The 19,305-nt window shown below is 43.6% G+C and overlaps 1 protein-coding gene across 2 annotated transcripts in view; it reads right to left on the reverse strand.

The window, feature by feature from the left end:
- The window catches only part of ARMC2 (armadillo repeat containing 2), a 171,107-nt gene that overhangs the window by 125,167 nt on the left and 26,635 nt on the right, over positions 1-19,305 (reverse strand). For both annotated transcript variants that reach the window (XM_077487147.1, XM_077487148.1), the window contains exons 3-5: positions 16,856-16,928; positions 15,090-15,258; positions 12,620-12,788 (exon numbers count right to left, since the gene is read on the reverse strand). In XM_077487147.1, the coding sequence (XP_077343273.1) occupies positions 12,620-12,788; positions 15,090-15,258; positions 16,856-16,928 (411 nt within the window). The remainder of the gene's footprint in view (positions 1-12,619; positions 12,789-15,089; positions 15,259-16,855; positions 16,929-19,305) is intronic.

A 19,305-nucleotide genomic window follows, 5' to 3' on the forward strand; every position in this document is an offset into this window, starting at 1 on the left:
GAGCTCCAAAGGCATGAAACTAAAAAGGGAAAATAACACTGGGGGTATGCTATAGGCCCCATAACCTGAGGGAGGAGGGATAGCTGGACCTCCTATCACAATTTGGATTAGCAGCAAGGATAGGAAGCGTCATCATAATGGGGGGGTTTTAATTATCCAGACATAGACTGGGCGGAAGGTACCACGCATTGGTCTAAGGCTCACCAGTTCCTAAATGTCTTGCAGGACAATTTTATGGGTCAGATGTAGACACACCAACTAGAAACAAAGCGTTACTAAACCTACTAAAATCTTAGGAACAAGGAACATGGAGGAGAGATTTTTACTGACAGTCTACTGACTGGAATGGTACCAGCTGATTGGAGAAAAGCCAATGTAGCACCAATATTTAAAAAAGGGCCAAAATACATCCCTGGGAATTAGACCAGTTGGCCTAATATCAATAGTATGCAAGCTCTTGGCGAAGATGACAAGGCACTATATACACACACACACGATTTTAGTAATGAAATGATTTTAGTAATGAAAACTGTATCATTAACAGTAATTGGTCATGCCAAACCAATCTATTAACCTTCTATGAGGATGTGAGCTGCCATTTAGATAAAGGAAGGCCAGTAGACATGGTGTAATCTGGATTTTGCAAAAGCATTTGACACAGTTCCCCATAAAACATTTACTGTACAAAGTAAGGTCCATTGGCATGGACCATAGGGAGAGTACATGGATTGAAAACTGGCTATAAGGGAGAGTTCAGATGGTGGTGATAAATGGGGAGTACTCGGAAGGGTCAGGGGTGGAAAGTGGGGTCCCCCAGGGTTCTGTGCTGGGACCAATCCTATTTAATTTGTTCCTAAACGACCTGGAGGATGGTTGTACAGTGAGTTTGATTAGTACAGATCAGACTGGGGTTCTCAGTCACCCTGTGCCCCTAAGACACAGGATGATTTACACATAGGAGGGGCCAGGGGAGCTGAACAAGGAGCTTCCAGTGCTCTGCAAGGTAAGCTGGGTTCCACAAGCTCACCTGCCCAAAGTGACTTCTGTTCCAACTTCAATGCTAGCCCCTGCATGGGCAGAACCTTTGCATATTAACCACTTGTTAAAAGCTGAAGAAAAAACTATTGAGACATTAAATGTAAAAGTACATCAAGTCATAACTCCCCCCCCATTTTGAATAGAGTAGGAAATGATAAAAACCATTCTGTGTGCTTTTTTAATAGATTTTTCTTCACTTCCAATGCTATAAAACACAATAGAAAATGAGAGCAAAGCTCTCCAAAGTGAAGTAAATTCCCTCTTAGAACCAAAACAAGTGTTCCCATTAGATGGCTTTTCCTTCTAGTTCTGCTTTCCCTCACTTTCAGTCCCAGGGACAGTGGTCACCAGGACAGAGAGACAGAGAATCTCTTTACCAGTGATGGAAACCACCATAAAAACCGAGTGAGTTATGTTTAACATTATACTTAAAAAAAAATAAAAAATTAAGAATAAGGAAAATATGTAATAGCAAGAATGTTAACCAGGTAATTTTTTTTTTTTTTTTTTAAATCTAACTCTACGTTTCACAAATCTTATGAGATCAGAGCTCTTTTCATGCACTCCATTGTTCCTATAGGCATATGACATTCTTAGGATAGATGTGTCAGTTGCCTTACAAAACAACTTTAATCAACTAATTCTGTCAAGACTAGATAAGACTGTTGGCCTACCAATCTGGAGAAAAAGTAAATACTGTATCTCTATAATTATATTATGTGATAAATACGAGTACAATAAGATTTCCAAGTATGGATCATTTTTCAAGCGAAAACTTAATGCCTCTTGCCACTAGAGGTCTGTCTTGCCAGTTGATAAAGTTAGGACCAGGAAAAATTAGTGTGCACAATTCCCCTCATTTTTTTTAATGTTAAATTACTAATCACCTCTCCAATTATTATTTATTATTTCAGATACTTATATCGCGCTGTCAATTTACGCAGTGCTTTACATTTATATTGTAAATTTACATCAGTCCCTGCCCTCAAGGAGCTTACAGCCTAAAGGTCCCTAACACACATTCATACATTCTAGGGCCAATTTAGACAGGATCCAATTGACCTACCAGCATGTCTTTAGAGTGTGGGAGGAAACAGGAGTACCCGGTGGAAACTCATGCAGCCACAGGGAGAACATGCAAACTCCAGGCAGTGTCATGGTCAGGATTCTGCTAGGTGAAAGTGCCAACTACTACACCACTGTGCTGACTAATGTTATTTAGTGCTTATCATTTTGCCTTATTTTAACAGAGGCTGGCAGGTATATCTTCAAATACTAATCATGGAAAGAATGTATGCCATAAAGTACATTTTGTTTTCATAGGGTCTATTTTTTCTTAATCCTTAAAACCTAGCATTTAATTCACTTTTTTTTAAGTTATTGTTATTGCAATTCCAAGGTAAATACTAAACAAAACAGAGCCTTGGGTTTGGTCACTACAACTACAAAACTAAGGATGAAAAAAAAAAAAAAACACAACACACATTATATATAAAGATATATACCGTTTCCCCTAAAATAAGACCTAGCATGAGTGTCGGTGATGGCTGCAATATAAGCCCTACCCCCCAAATATTGCAGCCATCGTCGACAATCACGCTAGGTCTTATTTTAGGGGAAACAGGGTATCATGCCAACTTAACCACTGTACGTTCAACCACCTGTGTAACTAAATGGGACGTCCCCAAGCAGTGCCAAACAAGGGGTGGGAAAAACAGCATAAAAACCTTCATCCACCATGGCAAGTGGGAACTAGTGAAACTAAACCCACAAAAAACAGCAGTGTGTGGAAAAACCTCAACAGGAGTGATCCCCAAGACCGCAACATTGCGGAAGTAATGCAACAGTGCATTAACAAAAACAGTACTGCGTTTTTATCGAAAAAAAAGGAAAAAATTAAATTGCAACGACACGACCGCCTACAAGACTTTGCGGCCAAAACAGGCATCAGCCGATGCACTGACGTCTAACTTGTAGAACATGGTAAACGTATGGACAGACGACCAGGTCACCGCCTTACACACCTGAGCGACAGACGCTTGATGTCGGAAGGCCCAAAACGTTCCGATTGCTCTTGTAGAGTGGGCCGTGACTGGAAAGGGGGGCACCTGCCCCTTCAAGGCATAGGCTTGGACTACAATCTGTCTGATCCACCTGGAAATGGTGGCCGAAGAGACCCCCATGCCTTTTTCTTAGGACCAGCTACCGAAACAAACAGCGAGTCCGACTTCCGAAAGGGAGCTGTGGCAGACAAGTACACCTTCAGAGCTCTAACCACATCGAGAGCGTGAAGAGCCACTTCCTTGGGGTGCTTTGGCTGAGGACACAACGATGGTAATATAATGTCCTCATTGATATGAAAAGCCGAAACCACTTTCGGTAGAAAGGACGGTTGGACGCAACACCACCTTATCCCTGTGGATGACCAGATAAGGCGGCTTGCAGGACAAGGCCGCCAATTCCAAAACCCTCCTAGCCGATGTGATGGCCACTAGAAAGACCACCTTCTGTGAAAGGGTCAACAGGGGAATCTCCCTGATATTCTCAAACGGTGGCTTCTGAAGCGCCGACAACACCAGGTTCAAATCCCCTGGGGGTAACGGAGGACGCACCAGAGGGACTACATGTCGCACCCCCTGAACGAAGGTACTTACTAGTGAGTGAGATGCCAGGGGTCGCTGAAAAAAGACAGCCAAGGCTGAAATTTGCCCCTTAATGGTGCTCAACGCCAATTTCTGGTCTACTCCTTGCTGAAGAAACAGCAGGATCCTGGATATAGAAAAGGAGCGCAGATGCCACCCATTCTCCTCACACATGGAGATGTAGGCCTTCCAGGTACGATGGTATATCTTCTGTGAAGATTTCCGCGCCCTCAGCATAGTTGAAATCACCAAGTTCGACAGACCCCGGTTCCTCAGCACCTGGCTCTCAATAGCCATGCCGTTAAAGCCAGCGATGGTAAAGCAGGGTGAAAGATTGGGATTGAGATAGGAGGTCCTCTCTCAGTGGCAGTCGCCAGGGAGCGTCTGCCACCAGACGCACCAAGTCTGCGTACCAGGGCCGCTGAGGCCAATCTGGGGCCACCAGGATTACTGGAATCCCCTCGGCTTCCACTCTGCGAAGCAGACGTGGCAACAGTTTCAGTGGAGGAAAGGCATAGATCAGCAGGTACTGATCCCACGGAGCCACCAGCGCGGCTGACGCATCTGCCCACAGATCTCTCATCCTGGACACGAATCTGGGCACCTTTCGATTGAGACAGGAGGCCAATAAATCCACATCTGGTGTTCCCCACTTCAGGCACAGCAGCCTGAATATTTCTGGATGCAATGCCCACTCTCCTGGGTGCAGCATCTGTCGACTCAGATAGTCCGCCTGCCAATTTTCCACCCCTGGGATGACAGACAGGGCCGGTATGTGTCGCTCTGCCCCCCGAAGTATGTGAGCGACCTCCCGAGCAGCGGCTGAGGTTCTTGTTCCCCCTTGGTGATTTATGTACACCACAGCCGTGGCGTTGTCTGACTGTATTCTTGTCGGACGCCCCTGAAGACACATCGACCATGTGTGGAGAGACAGCCTAATCGCTCTCAATTCGAGCAGATTGATCTGCAACTTGGATTCTTCCATCGACCAGAGGCCCTGAGCCGACTGAATCCCCATCACTCCACCCCAGCCGGATAGACTGGCGTCCGTAGTGATCACCGTCCATTTCAGAGGAAGGAGCGATTTTGCGGACTGAATCACCAGGGACCTCAACCACCAGATCAGAGAGTCCATGACTGGCTGGCTCACCTGGATCTGCCGATCCAGGGACAACGGAGATTTGTCCCATTTTGCCAAGATCTCCTTCTGCAGGACTCTGGTGTGGAACTGGGCAAAGGGTACTGCCTCGAAGGAGGCTACCATGAGCCCCAGCACCTGCATGCAAAAGCGGAGCGATGACCACTTGCTGTTCATCAGTAGTATGACCGAGATCTGAGAATCAGCAATTTGTCTGAGGGGAGAAAAACCCTTGCTTCCCTGGAGTCCAGCAACCCCAGGTACTCCAGAAGCGGAGTTGGTACAACCACCGACTTTTTTAGGTTCAACAGCTACCCAAATTCGTGCAGGGACATCCTCTTCTAATTCTGAGGCAGAAGAAGCTCTCAGGAGTAGATAGTCTAGGTAACATACGATCACGATCCCGCGTTGTCTCAACAACGCCAATACTGGAGCCAGTACTTTGGTAAAGACTCAGGGGGCTGATGCCAGGCTAAAAGGAAGAGCCAAAAACTGGTAGTGGGCTTCCCAGACTGCCAAACGCAGAAACTTTTGATGCCGAAGGCATATGGGTATGTGCAGGTAGGCATCCTCAATGTGCAAGGATGCCAGGAAGTCCCCTTGATGGAGTGCAGCAACTACTGAACGAACTGATTCCATACTGAACCTCTGCACTTTTAGAAAGTGATCGAGGGCTTTTAGGTCTAATATTGGACGTAACCCTTCCTTCTTGGGAACCACAAACAGATTTGAGTAGAACCCCTGGAATCGTTCCGATTCTGGAACCGGTACAATCACCCCCTGATCCAGCAAGTCCCTCACCGCCCCTAACTGGGCCTCCCGGCAAACCGGGGACACGGGTATGCTGGAGGGGAAGAATGTTTGGCGGCCAAGAGAAAAACTATCTTGTAGCCTGTGGAAATCAGATTGCAGACCCATTGGTCTGATAACCGGGAGGTCCACTGCAAACTCCCGAAGACGACCCACCACCCGAGACGTGTGGGGGCAAACCTTCATGCGGTAGCACTTTTGTGCGCAGGCTTGTTAGGCTTGTGGTTCCAGGGACACTTCTGACCGTCCGTGGGCATCCTGACGTCCGTGGGCATCCTGCCAAAGCACCAGGTGGACGAAAAAGCCGCTTGTGAGCGGAAAAAAGAGGGCCCTTGCCTGCCTCTCTTTAGCCTTCTTGGCCTGTGGGAGTAGTGTACTCTTAACACCCATGGCATTTTTAATAAGGTCATCCAATGAGGCTCCAAAGAGCCTTTCACCAAGGAAGGGAAGATGCTTCAGGGCTTTCTTGGATGCCTGGTCAGCAGACCAGCATTTCAGCCAAATGAGGCGCCATGCACTAGTTGGTCTGCTAGCTCTACGCAGACCGGGTAGGTGTTCTGCTCTCCCAACTCGCGGTGCAAAAGTTTTGCCCACTCAGTCAGTGTCTGAGACACCAGTCCGGATGCCAGTACAGGTCACACGGCCGACCCCACAACCGTGAACAAGGAACGAGCCACTGCCTCGGCCTTCCTGTTCGTGGCATCCTTGAATGCATGAGTCCCCTCAACCGGAATTGTGGTTACTTTATTTAACCTAGACACTGGGGGGTCCACGACCAGAGGATCCGACCCTTTTTTGAGAAGGCTTTCCTCAAAGGGGTAACGCACCGCCATATTTTTGGGGACCGAAAAGGTCAGTTGCGGGCGACCCCATTCCCTGTAGATAAATTTGTCAAAATAAGTCAAATAGGGGAACACCTTAAGTGAACGTTCTGGCTTGCGGGACCCAAAAGGGACCGGTACATCAGCAGAGGAATCCGCTGGCTCCTGAATCTTCAGGGTATCACGCACAGCTGTGATAAGTGCTCCAACAAGTGCCTTGTCGCGCCCGGACCCGGACGGGGAATCATCCTCACTGTCCGAACGGTCCTGGTCAGCCACGTCTGATAGGTCAGAGCAGGGGTCTCCAGCCACAGCAGGGCCAGAGTCTGCATCAGAGCTCTCCCCAGAGGACAGGGGGCAGGGGCCTCTTACGTGCACCTTTCCTGCCACGTGCCGCCTCTATCTTAGCAACATAGGAGTCAAGGACCGCCATCACGGTGTCCATGCGTATCGCGCTAACTGCAGATGACCTGGTTGCTATAGCCTGGATTTCGGGGGAAGAAACACCAGTTTCTGAAGCTATGCTCACCCTAGCCTGTCTGCCACCTGCAAGGGGACTTAGGACAGTGAAGGTCCCACCCTCCTGCTGCCGCATGGGGGGGTGGGGGGGTACTTAGCGCTAGACTCACCACCCTTGGGCATTCTGTGAAAAGCCACAAGCAGTGCCTGTAGTCCCTAGGAGGTTCCCAGTTGCAGAGAGGAGAAAACTGTCAGCAGCAGCAGCTACAAACAGCTTTGCAACAATCTGAAGAGCAGCTTCAGCATTCAGCAAAGAGCCATCCAGCGTCCTGCACACACAGTGGACACAGGAAGCAGCAAGTGCAAGCACATGTAATGCTGCCACCAGAGGACAGCGGCGAAAAAAGTGCTCAGGCTTTAAGAAAATGGCCACCAATGTAATCAACAGGAAATCCTCAAGAAAATGGCTGTTGAAGCTCACCAGGGGAATTTACAGCTTTCCCAAATCCAAGATGGCCGCCGGAATGGCGCCATTCGGTGACAGAAAAAAAATAAAAATGTGCTGCCTGCTAACAGTCAGAACAACCTCCACAAGCATGTTTTGGGAACCCCAGACCTGGAGCAGGACTAACGCCAGCCGCACAGAGCCCCCACAGGTGAGAAACAGCGACCCACGCGTGAGCACACACACACACACACACACACACACACACACACACACACATCCCCCTCAGAGGGGGGAAGGAGGGGTGATAGGCACTTGGGAGAGAAGATAGGCAGGTGAGGTGGCTCCCGAATTGACTCCCCAGGGAATGCCCAGCTGCTCACCCCAACCGAAACAGGGAGAGCTGTACTTACCAGTCCTGAAGAGCTGGGAGACATTCCATCACAGACCTACTCCTGCGCAGTTACAGGGTAGCTGTTGGCGTTGGTATACTGTGATCTAGTAGCCCGGTCATATGTATACCCAGGGCATTGAAGCTCACCAACCACCTCTGGAGCTGAGGCATGTCGTGGCCTGCCGAGCCTTAGCTGTGGCCTGCTCACGCTCGATGGCCGGACTGGGGAGACTACAAGGATATCATTAACCAGCCTCTTCACTCAGCCGGCAGTTGATAGATCTCAGGATCTTTCATCTTGCGCAAAAAGTAGCAAACCTGCAGCAAAAATATGGACCAAGAGGCCCGCAGGGTTTCCTAGGTCATTCTCCTTGCTAGGCAAAAATAAAAACTGAAGCTGTTAGGAGCAGTGGGAAGGGTTGATAGCACAGGGTCCGCCCCCCAGGGTCGGGATTAAAATTCTGTGTATTGTGTAACAATTTTGCCTAGTTTCTCCTAATGGCAGGCTATACAACCCATTTAGTTACAGAGAGGAGCTGTGTCGGTCGGTGAATATAAGAGAAATGTATTGTGCAGGTCATATTTAATTCCCATGCCGACTCCACCAGGTTGAGTCCGGATGACTGAAGAGCTCAGGGAGGTTGGGGTTCCACCACAGGAGTCTGTGGCAAAATACCCATAGGAGACTCACAGTTTTCCCTCCCTCCAGGCCAGAAAACTAACCTCAAGAGGGGAGAATCTGGAACCCCCAAATTTCTTTGATCTATGAATTTCATCCTATAGAGAGGTAGGAGGTTCAAACAAGGTCAACATAAGTGCCATGGAAGGAGTCGGTGGGTTAGAGCGTAACCAAAAATGGAGGTGAGCTGGGAAGCAAGGAAATCATTTCTTAAATTTGGGCAAGCCAGGCCGCCTGCGGTCTTTGCCGCTTGTAAGGAGGACCTGGCTATAGGGGGCCGATGGCCATTCCAAACAGAGGAGGAGAGCGTGGAGTCCATTTTCCCCAAAAACTTTTTAGTGAAGAAAACTGGGGCAGCTCGAAAACAGTATAGAAGCTTAGGTAGAAAGATGACTTTTAATATGTTGATGTGTCCAATTAGATTGAGGGGAAACGACGACCAGGTATGAAACCTATCATTTGTTTGATTATGGGAGTGACATTAAGTTCTTCATATTTAGAAATGTCAGCATGTATTTGAATACCTAGGTATTTAAAGGAGGATGGCAATTGAATATGCGATCCCTGCAGATATTCTATAGGAAAGGAAGGGCCAACAAGGAAGGCCTGAGACTTTTTACCCATCCCACCTGTAGTCCCAGAGCTTCGCCAAACTCCCCCACAACACATAGTAATTTATGGAATGAGCTCTCCCTACCATCTAGATATACAAGTGCATCGTCCACACAAAGGGAGAGCTTCTCCTTCAGTGGACCAGAGCGAATGCCCCCTATCTCTGATGTCTGCCGCGCCGCCAAGGCCCACGGCTCAATGGCCAATGTGAACAGGAGTGGAGAGAGAGGGCACCCCTGTCTGGGACCTCTCTTCAAAGAAAATAGTTCAGATATGTCTTTGTTAGTGCGAACCCTAGCCTTTGGGTCTACGTATAATAAACAGGCCCATTGAATAAATTGTGGACCAATAACCACTCGTGCCATAACTTCCCAGAGAAAGGGCCAGCTCACAGTGTTAAAGGCTTATAACACATCTAGGGATAGGACCAATCCCCCCGTTTGGCCCATTTAATATTACAATACAATCCAATACAATACACCCATAATAATTTTGCCCTGCTTCCCAGTCATTTCAGCCTCTGAAAAGGAGCCAAGACGCTTCCTCATGTTTTATTTTAGGATGCCTGTAACATGCCAGCACAAGTAATTTACTATTTTGATATCTCTCAAATTCACTTTCAGATCGTTCTTCACATACATGCATACCCTTCCACCTCTGTCAATTCTGTCCTTCCGAAATAGAGTGTACTCCCCAATATTAGTAGCCCAGTCATGTGAGCTGTCTAATCAGGTTTCCAATTTCCCCATGGAGTCAAATTGCTCCTTGAATAACAGAAGTTCTTGTTCTTTTATTTTGATTGATAAGCTTTTTGCATTTGTAAACATATCTTTTTGTATTGGCGTTTAATATTCTACTATTACTCATTTGTCAGCTATTACTTGAGTCTACTATTTTTGTATTGGACGTAGACGATGCAATTTCTCTGCTCCCCCCACTATTCTGATGACCGCTATACCCCATTCCAATGTAGACACATGCTCTCCACATGGCATATATTTTGTTCCCCCTCTACCAAATCCTAGTTTAAAAGCTCCTCCAGCCTTTTAACCATTTTCTTCCCCAACAGAGCAACACCCTGCCCATTTAGATGCAGTATGTCCCTACAGTAACCAAAAATGCAGTCCAGTTCGCCAGGAACCCAAATCCCTCATTCTTACACTAGTCTCTCAGCCACTTGGTTAACTCCCTAAGCTCCCGCTGCCTCTCTGGTGTGGATTGCGGCAAGGGAAATATTTTGAAAAATACTACCTTGGGAGGGTCTTTTCCTTAACGTGATACATAAGTCTCTGAAAAGCTTTTTTTGGATGCTCCATCTTGCTGTAATTTTGTCAATTTTACCATTGCGCAGCATGACAGCTGGGTCTTCCCAGGCCCCACCCAACAATCTGTCAACCTGATTCAAAACATGTTGAACGCCAGTACCCGTTACGCAGCAGAGACTTTCAAAAGCAATGTAAAAGAAAGTGGTTCTAAAGTCAAGACATTTTTTACCTTAATGCATTTGCTGCATTAAAGCGTTACTAAATCCACACCAGTAAATTCAGTTTGTATATGCAGTAAAGCAGGGCTCGACAAACCCCGGGCGCCAGGTCGCATTTGCAACTAGAATTAGCGACCTGGCGTGGCACAGCTGGGGTATCCTGTCTCCGTGCGCACCCCCCCGGCGAGATCACGTTGGGCTGCGTCGGCCGGTAATTGAGGCCGTGGCTTTGCGACCTTCTGCGGTCCTAGGGTTCCTTCTGGAATCTGGCGCCCCCTTGTGGTGGCCGTTGGTATGACATCCAGCAATGCTAATAGCTCCCCCTGCCTGTTTTCACTGCCCGCCCATCTCCTTCCCTTTACTCAGAACCTCCAAACATTATACATATTTTTTATTCTAACACCCTAGAGAATAAAATGTTGGTCATTGCAATACTTTCTGACACACCGTATTTGCACAGTGGACTTACAAGCGCACTTTTTTGGGACAAAATACTTAAAAAAAAAAAAAATGAAAAGAGAACAGTTAGCCCAATTTTTTTTTTATATATATTGTGAAAGCTAATGTTACGCCAATTGTTACCCAACGTGTCACGCTTCAAAATTGTGTCCGCTTGTGGAATGGCGACAAACTTGTACCCTTTAAAATCAATATAGGTGACGTTTAAAAAATCTCTACAGGTTGCATGTTTTGAGTTGAGTTTATTTTTTCACTGTCCTTTTGAAAAAAAAAAATTGTCTCACTTTTATTCCTGAAATCCCTTGTAATAGAAAAAAAGAATGACAGGTCATCTTAAATACGAGATATGGGGTCATAAAGGCCCCTTTCACACGGGCTGTCTGATCAGGTTTGCCTGTCAGTTTTTCAGGCAGGCCTAATTGAACCCTTAGCGGGGATATGGCAGTCTTGTGTCCCTGCAGGGCAGGAAATAAAAGCAGTGACATTCGTCTAGTTGTCTGTGTAAATTTAAGATTGGTTAATTTTTATACTGAAAACAAATCTTTTTTTGTCGGTCGTAAAAAAAAAAACAAAAAAAAACTGGCGCCTAACTTTTTTAGCTGGCTCCTAGATTACAAGCAAATTTGTCAAGGCCTGCAGTAAAGCATGCTTTGCTTTATGTAAAAAGGCTGTTTGATCCCATCTTCTCTGATCCTCCCCATCTTTCACTGTCCCCAATCTATCTCCTGATAAGAAAGAGCCTCTGCACATGCTCCGTTTGGTGTGAACTGCTAGACGTTATTTTTTTTGGGAGGGTGCATGCGATTAACACAGGGCCAGCACTGTCAAGACAAAGGGTCAGGGGTCTTGCTGCCTCTTAGGCCAGTCAGAAGAGAATGAAAACTCCTCTCACAAGCTTTAACCAGACAGATAGAAGTCCCAAGACTGCTGATGAAAAAAGGTATTTAGCAGTTTATATTTACTAAAATAATTGCATTTCCATGTACTGTGGGAGACCAGGTATAGTGACTGCAGGGTCCTGGGTTTAGTAACACTAAGGTAAAAATGTTCCAGTAGCTGTATCTCCCCTCCACCTCCCTGAAAACGTACCCAAGTACTCTTGAGCCAGCGCTGTGTCTGCCTGCAGCAACACTCTCCCCTCTTCCTCTTCTCACAGGACACAGAGGTCGGCAGCAGCAGGAACCATTGGCTTCTGCTGCTGTTAATCAAATCCTGTGAGAAGAATGCAGGGAGTGGGCCATGTTGTGTGCGTCTATGGATGCACACAGCCCAACCTGGTAATATGCCCATACAAGTGTCCCAATAGCATCCAGCTTGAAATGGGGGCACTTTGAGAAGAGGAGGAGAGGAGAACGCCAGCAGGGGACCCCAGATAGGCAGGTAAGGGACCACTCTGTCCAATACTAATGCAACCAATATAATTTTTTTTATTTTAGGAAAAAAAATAACTTTTATAACCGCTTTAAATATAGATAGATATAGACCGCATAAGAAAAATGCAGAAAAAAAAATTGTAATGGACAGCCGTTGTACTCCAGCACAAGGAAAATTTTACTTTTTTCTATTGAAAGCAAGGCAGTGCAAGTACACAGTACCATCATATAACAAACATGTATGAAACAGAGAAGTGTATACAAACCGTTTTTTCCTATTGCGGTAAAGGCTTGGTATCTCTGGCGATCTCTGATGGTCTGGTGTAACATTAAGATTTTGAAGAAGTTGGATTGAGGGTATATTTGTGGATAAGGAAGTTGAGCCCTCTTCAGAGGTGCAATCTGTACTGAGCCTTTTGTTTTCAGAAATCTTTGCTGTAATACAAATAAGAACACTGACATTTAAGTATATGGTATCCACATATCTAAAAAGCAAACCAGAAAATTTCCTGCATCTTGTGGGCATCTGGGAAGCCCCAAAATGCAAATTTTCTGAAATGCTCCAAGTTGAAGAAAATTTGAGCATCTACCCAGTCTTGTCAACATCCCATAGTGGAATACATGCGCCTTGGCACCCCATTTTCAGTATGAGCAAGCAGGAGCATAGCTAAAAACCACAAAAAAGGGTGCAAGTAAAAACCCATCTGAAAAATAAGAAAAAGCCCATAGCAACCATATTACTACAGAATTACATTTTCCTTACTATTAAACTTGTTTTAACCTTTTAATATTTCATTTAGACAATATCAGATCTATTCAATAAGACAGTAGCTACAATACACTGCTTTGCTGGTCTGCTTGTAGATACCAAACTAAGATAAATCTTAGTGGACGCTGGTTCACTGACTACTATACTGATGAATATTTTATGATATACCATATATTGTACAATAGGCACACCGTTTTTTCTCATATTTTGAACAAACCTAAGATCTTGCATTCTGTTGCCAATATGATCGTTTCTTTTTGCGACATATTTCACTTACCACTCACAGACATTGCTACATCCATTCTAATAAAGGCAAATGTACTACACATTCATATCCTTTGACAAAAACATCCCCCTTGGCTTTTGAGGTACGTAAAGTGTGTAAGAACCTACATTATGAAACAAAAACCTTTAAATAGTCACAGTTAAACATTTTTTAATTTCTTGGAGCAGGAAGGTTTATGACCTCTGCTGTAATTTTCTTGCTGGTCGTGACCTTCTTGTATGGCCAGCAGACAAAAAGAATCCTGCAATAAAATTGTTAGAGGGTCCAACCCTTTATCCACACCAACTGAAGTAAATTCATAAAAGGGAATTTGTTTTTGATGTTGCATCCTTTGAGGTTGTCCTTATTGTTTGTTTGACTACCTTTAGCGTTATGCCTAGTACACACGACGAGAAAATCCAATGAGAAATACCAATTTCGTATCGATTATCCAATAATCTGGTCATTAGTACACAGCTCTCGAGAGCCGATCCCAGCAGTTCATGCAAAATTATTCCGAAGGGACAAGCACGCAAAATATTCTTGTACAATAAGGAATGATTTTCGTGTAATATATATAATATTTGTACAAAAAAAAAAAAAAAAAAGTATATAGTAAAATACAGTACACTACTTCCACACCACAGTCGTCTGAGAATTTTCAGAACTTTAGTATTCTATTAGTTTATGATATGAAACTAGCAATAGCACTCAATATTCTTATTGTGTGTACTAGGCATTACTGTTGGGACACCTCAGGTACACATACTTATTCCAGGTCAGTGGCTCACTAAGAAGAAAGAATGGCAACTTAAATATTTGTAACCCACAGCTTCAATTTGAAAACTGATCTAAAACACCTGATATACACTAGCATAGAATTGTTAGAATTTTGAAATAACTACCATCACTGAGAGGCCTTCTCTGCTTTTTCCATTTTCTCATAGATGGGGAGAATCAAAACTACTCATGCAGTATTTTTCAGCCCTTAGTTTGGATTTTGACAACTGAAGCATTTCTGATTTTCTCAATGAATGTTGACCATGTGTATGTTTCCTTACTGTCAGGCTAAGGCATTAAGTGCCTCAATTGGCTTATGCATTATACTAAAGCTAGGACTGAACAAGAAAAATCACTTGATTTCCCCATGCAAGTTAAAAAGCATAGATGGAAAAATTTCCCCTGCCAGGTATTATACACAGTCAGTCTGCAGCCAAGGCTGTCTGAATATCTTGACAGTGACTGTATTTGATAGGATGTGGTCACTAGTCGGCTGACAAAGCTTGACTGAAAAATCAAAAGGAGCAAGGTGGTGCTGGCAGGACCACCCATAACTAAATTTTTGACCGATTCGCATTACAATGGTGGCAGCAATGTAAGGCTTAAGGCAGGGGTAGGAAACCTCTGTCCTCTACCTGTGGTGAAACTACAAATCCCATCATGCCTCTGCCTCTAGGAGTCATGCCTGTGATTGTCAGGGTCTTGCAAATTGCAATGTCTCATGGGACTTGTAGCTTCAAAACAGCTGGAGGGCTGAGGTTGCCTACCTCTAGCGTAAGGGCTTCAAGCAAGCAGATTAAAGCTTTCTAAACGCTTGCGGAATTTTAAACAAGAATTAAATAATGGCATATAGCTCAGATGAGAGTCTATTCAATACTTCCGGGTGTGGGTGCGCATGTGACAAAATAAAACATGTACACACCTTCCACTTGGGGAATTTCAGAGTCGGTCAACAGATTTCCCTGGGATGTAGCTCTAAACAAGCGTGCACGGGTTATACTGGGCTTCTGTACTGGGCTATGTGAAGGTGGTTGAGGAACAGTTTGTATAATATCATCATCCGTGACTGAAGAGAGAGGAAGCTTGGGTTTCTGGAAAATCAAACAAATAAAACTTCATCATACACAGTCAAGTGCATCATTTTACTGTATATAAAGTGGGATAAACAAGATTACTAATTCACACAATTTTTTTGACATTAACTAGACATTGAAATAGTAATTTTTGCTTTTTTTTTTTATTTTACTGCATTTCCAAAACTCTGGCTGTCTCAAGAATATGTAACATAACAGGTACACAGCTATGCTGCACATTTTAAATGTAAAATCCAAGACCCCTTTCACACATTTTTCAGGCATTAAAGGGCTAAAAATAGCACCTGTAAAGCACCTGAAAAACGCCTCCCCTGCAGCACCAGTGCTTTCACACTGAAGTGGTGTGCTTTTTCTCCTTCTCTACTACCCTTGAATTTTTTTTTCTTCTGGGAGTGGTTCACTATTTCTGGCAGGTACCCACTCCCACTCAGCTAGACAATGTAAGCCGCCCACCCTCCCAGGAGACATCACATGCAGGTCCGGTCAGAAAGCACAGCACTGTGAGATGTCAACATCTCTGATGATGTTCGTCATAATGCAAGGAAGGAGATTCTGTAAGGTTTATTATATATAAATTTTGTTTCTTGTTTTTTTTTTTTTTTTTTACACATTATGGTGGATGTTTTTACTTTTACACATTTAGAGGTTTATTGATGTTTTTGGCATCAGGACACAGTATATTTAGTAGAACACTACAGGTACTATCGTTGTGTATTTACTTGTTCAAACAATGTATTCATTAAAGAAATGATGAGTAAATACATCTTGTGTGCTATTTAAGCATATTTGTATATTACTGTGGTCTATTTAAATAGCAGGCCAGATATTAGAAACCAATAACTTAGAATTCCATTCCAAATTTTTTTTTCCCATTTTGGACAGAGTAGAGACGAGAGATGAGAATACCCATTCGGTTTTTACTGCCATCTGTACCCCAGCTAGAGAGATTCACCCTCACCCTCTTTGTACTGTTTACCATTATCATTGAAAAGTAAAAGTAAAAGAAAATCCTAAAGTAAGGGGGGGGGGGTGGTATTTTTCAATAGAAACACTAGTTCTGGTGACCTGGGGAGTCCCAAGAGATCCCCTTAATTTGCAGGGATTTCTTCGAACATCCTGTTTTGGCTTTGGGACAGGAAGCAATGGGAAATATCCCCAATGGGACACAAATGGAAAATAAAAAACTAACAGGAGTTATAACCCTCCCTTATTCTATTCAAATTTAAAAACCTTTGGGAAAAGGTCTACTTAAGGGGCTTAAAAAATCTTTTCGCAATGGAACACATACTGGAGAGGAAGAAGAATGTAAACAATACACAGAATGCACTCAGAAATCAACTTAAATTTTTTGACCAACACTGAAAAAAAATATATGTTAGCTGAAGTGTGGAGGTTAATAGAATGCCAACATTTTAACTCCCTCTGATTTGTATAAGGAACAGTAAGATCTATCCTATAAAGAGAATAAATAACTGGGGGATATAAGCAATAAGTCTGCTAATTGTCAGATTTTGCCTTGGTACAGCAGCAACCTGTTTACTGTCTGGCTCAATGACATGGTAAAGAATCATACTGAAAGAACTCATCAACTCACACATGGCAAGGGACTCAAACGTGTTCCAGAAACAGGTCTCGAGTCAGAGGAATCAAAGTTGGAGGCATGTAAGCTAGAGGGGGGGAAAAAAAAACATTGTGAGGGAAGACAAATATACTGTAGGTAGGACAAGATAACATGAGAATGTGAGGGCTCTGAAAATGCTTCCATTGCAGGATTAAAGAATCTTCAGAACCAAAATTATTACGAAACCAATGAACTCTCAATATACTTCTGTTTATCAAACACTAAAAGTTTTAGAAGGTCAGACCATCCAAAGCTTAGAAAGTTCAGTTTTGTAAATTTTTTCCCAAGTCTTTTATCTGTTATAGACTGCAGTAGCAAGATGTCTGTGCTAGAGTTCTCAAACCTTGGTCCTATTTTGCATTTTTGTGTAATTTGTATTTTAGAGAATGTGACAAGGAGATGGTAAGGAAAAGAGCTACAAATTGTGACAGTTACATCTCACCACTGAACTCCCAAAGCAATAATAGTGTGGGTGAGACAGTCCACCAACCTCAACATATAACAAATATTTCTGGGTGGACTGACTCTTTAAAGTACATGTATACCCAAACTGAATCACAATTGGTTTGCTAAAGCATTGTGTGTACCTTAAACAATTGCATTTATTTAGTAACATTTATTTTTAAGATTTTTAATCCTCTCATCTAAATGTTGCTGCTCAGCTGCAACCTCCCTCAGAAGATTTCATTCCACATCCACTCCAGCGATGGCTGCATTGCATTATTTAAGGTGGATTTCCTGAAAGTGCCAATACTGGACCATGCCTGTGAAAGGTGTGATGAACTGGCCACTTGTCTCCATTGGAAGACAGTGTGACAATGAAGGGGCACAATGAGGAAACGGGGACAGAGTAGAGTCACCCTATACCATGCTACATATACAGTTTGTATTTTAAAGCAGTTTATGGCACCATCCAGCCGCCTTGCAGTGTTAACGTGGAACATAGAAAACAATTGTTTTCTTTGTGTCCCAGTGGTGACTTTCATTTATCCATTGTGGGAAAGCGCCAGTCACCACACTTTGCATAAATAAGACCGTAAAATGACTTATGAAATTTGAATAATTTAGAATAAATTAAAACTGGCAATCCTGTCATAATTCGTACAATTCAGTCCTAAGGTGACCATGCTAATCCTCTGAACTGTATCCATAGATGTACAGGATTGTCACACTAGTATAGAGCTACACAACAAACCCCACGTTTTTCTCCATAGCATAGCGAGTAGGCTGAGCTGAGCAAGACTGATAAGTATGCATGGGGTAGAATCCAGGGAAGATTCCACAGGACACAGTTAAGCACTAAATTTGTAGCAGGACAAAAAAAAAAAAAAAAAAAAACCTGTGTCCCATAGCAAGAGGCTTGCCATTAGGGGCACTCAGCAGGGGGGGGAGCCAGGACTGCCAGCGGGGGACCCAAAACGAAGAGAATCAGGGCTCCATGCAGACCATTTCACAGTGACGGCAAGTACAACATTTTTTTTTATAACAAAAGACAAGCTTTAGAAAATCGATTTAACAGGAAAAAGGGAGCAAATACGAAAAGTTAATTGTTAGGGCTTACATATAGCATATTTTAACCTTAAACTGTACAGTTTAAGCATTTCAAAAATTATTTTACATAAATAATGCATTGTTTCATTTTAGTCTCTTTTCAAATAAAACATGACTCTCTTACATGGGAAAACAAGAGCATGTGTGAATTTAAGCAATACCACAAATTACTCAACTGAAACCATATGCTTTTGTGAAATAAAAACAGATCTCCAAGATGCTTTTTGTGGTTGGCATAAGCTTTCTGTATTTGCGCTTGCTGGATGTAACCTAAATTTACTGTGAATTTTTGCTATTTCTAAAAGTTAACTGTGAATGATTAATACGATCTCTGCAAATAAAACATTAAATAACTGCATAGAGTTCCAGCTGTAAAGTACAGGGTCATGGGCCACCAACACATACAGTACATACTGAATTAAACAAAGCTCACACACCATGCCATTTCTTGTTTTCTAAAAAGGTAGTTATTAGTCGTTGTCCAATGAGGTTTAAATGATTAAAGTCACAGATTAAAATAAAGTTCCTTATCCTTAACAAGAGCCTGTTACAGAATCCCCTCATTCTGGCAGATGTTGTCAAAGAGATAGCCCTTTATTTTAAATGCAGCTCTGGACTGTGACCCACTACTTTTTTGGGAAGCTCATAAGAACATTATACAGGGCATTCTCATTAAGCATGGCACCAGACTAAAACATGCGATGGAAGCTGGAATGGGTAAAATCTTAGATGACATCCAGCATCTGGAACTCTGGAACATAAGGCTAAACAAGACATCTCCATCATATTCAAACTTGTCTCGCAGCACAATAACCTCAATGCTCTGTATACCCACAAGGCTAAAGCTGCTCTTATGCGAGGTTGCAAATTCT

The sequence above is a fragment of the Lithobates pipiens genome, unplaced genomic scaffold (genome assembly GCF_037356315.1).
Source record: "Lithobates pipiens isolate NorthernLeopardFrog02 unplaced genomic scaffold, aLitPip1_a1.2 Scaffold_18, whole genome shotgun sequence".
In the NCBI taxonomy this organism is placed as follows: domain Eukaryota; kingdom Metazoa; phylum Chordata; class Amphibia; order Anura; family Ranidae; genus Lithobates; species Lithobates pipiens.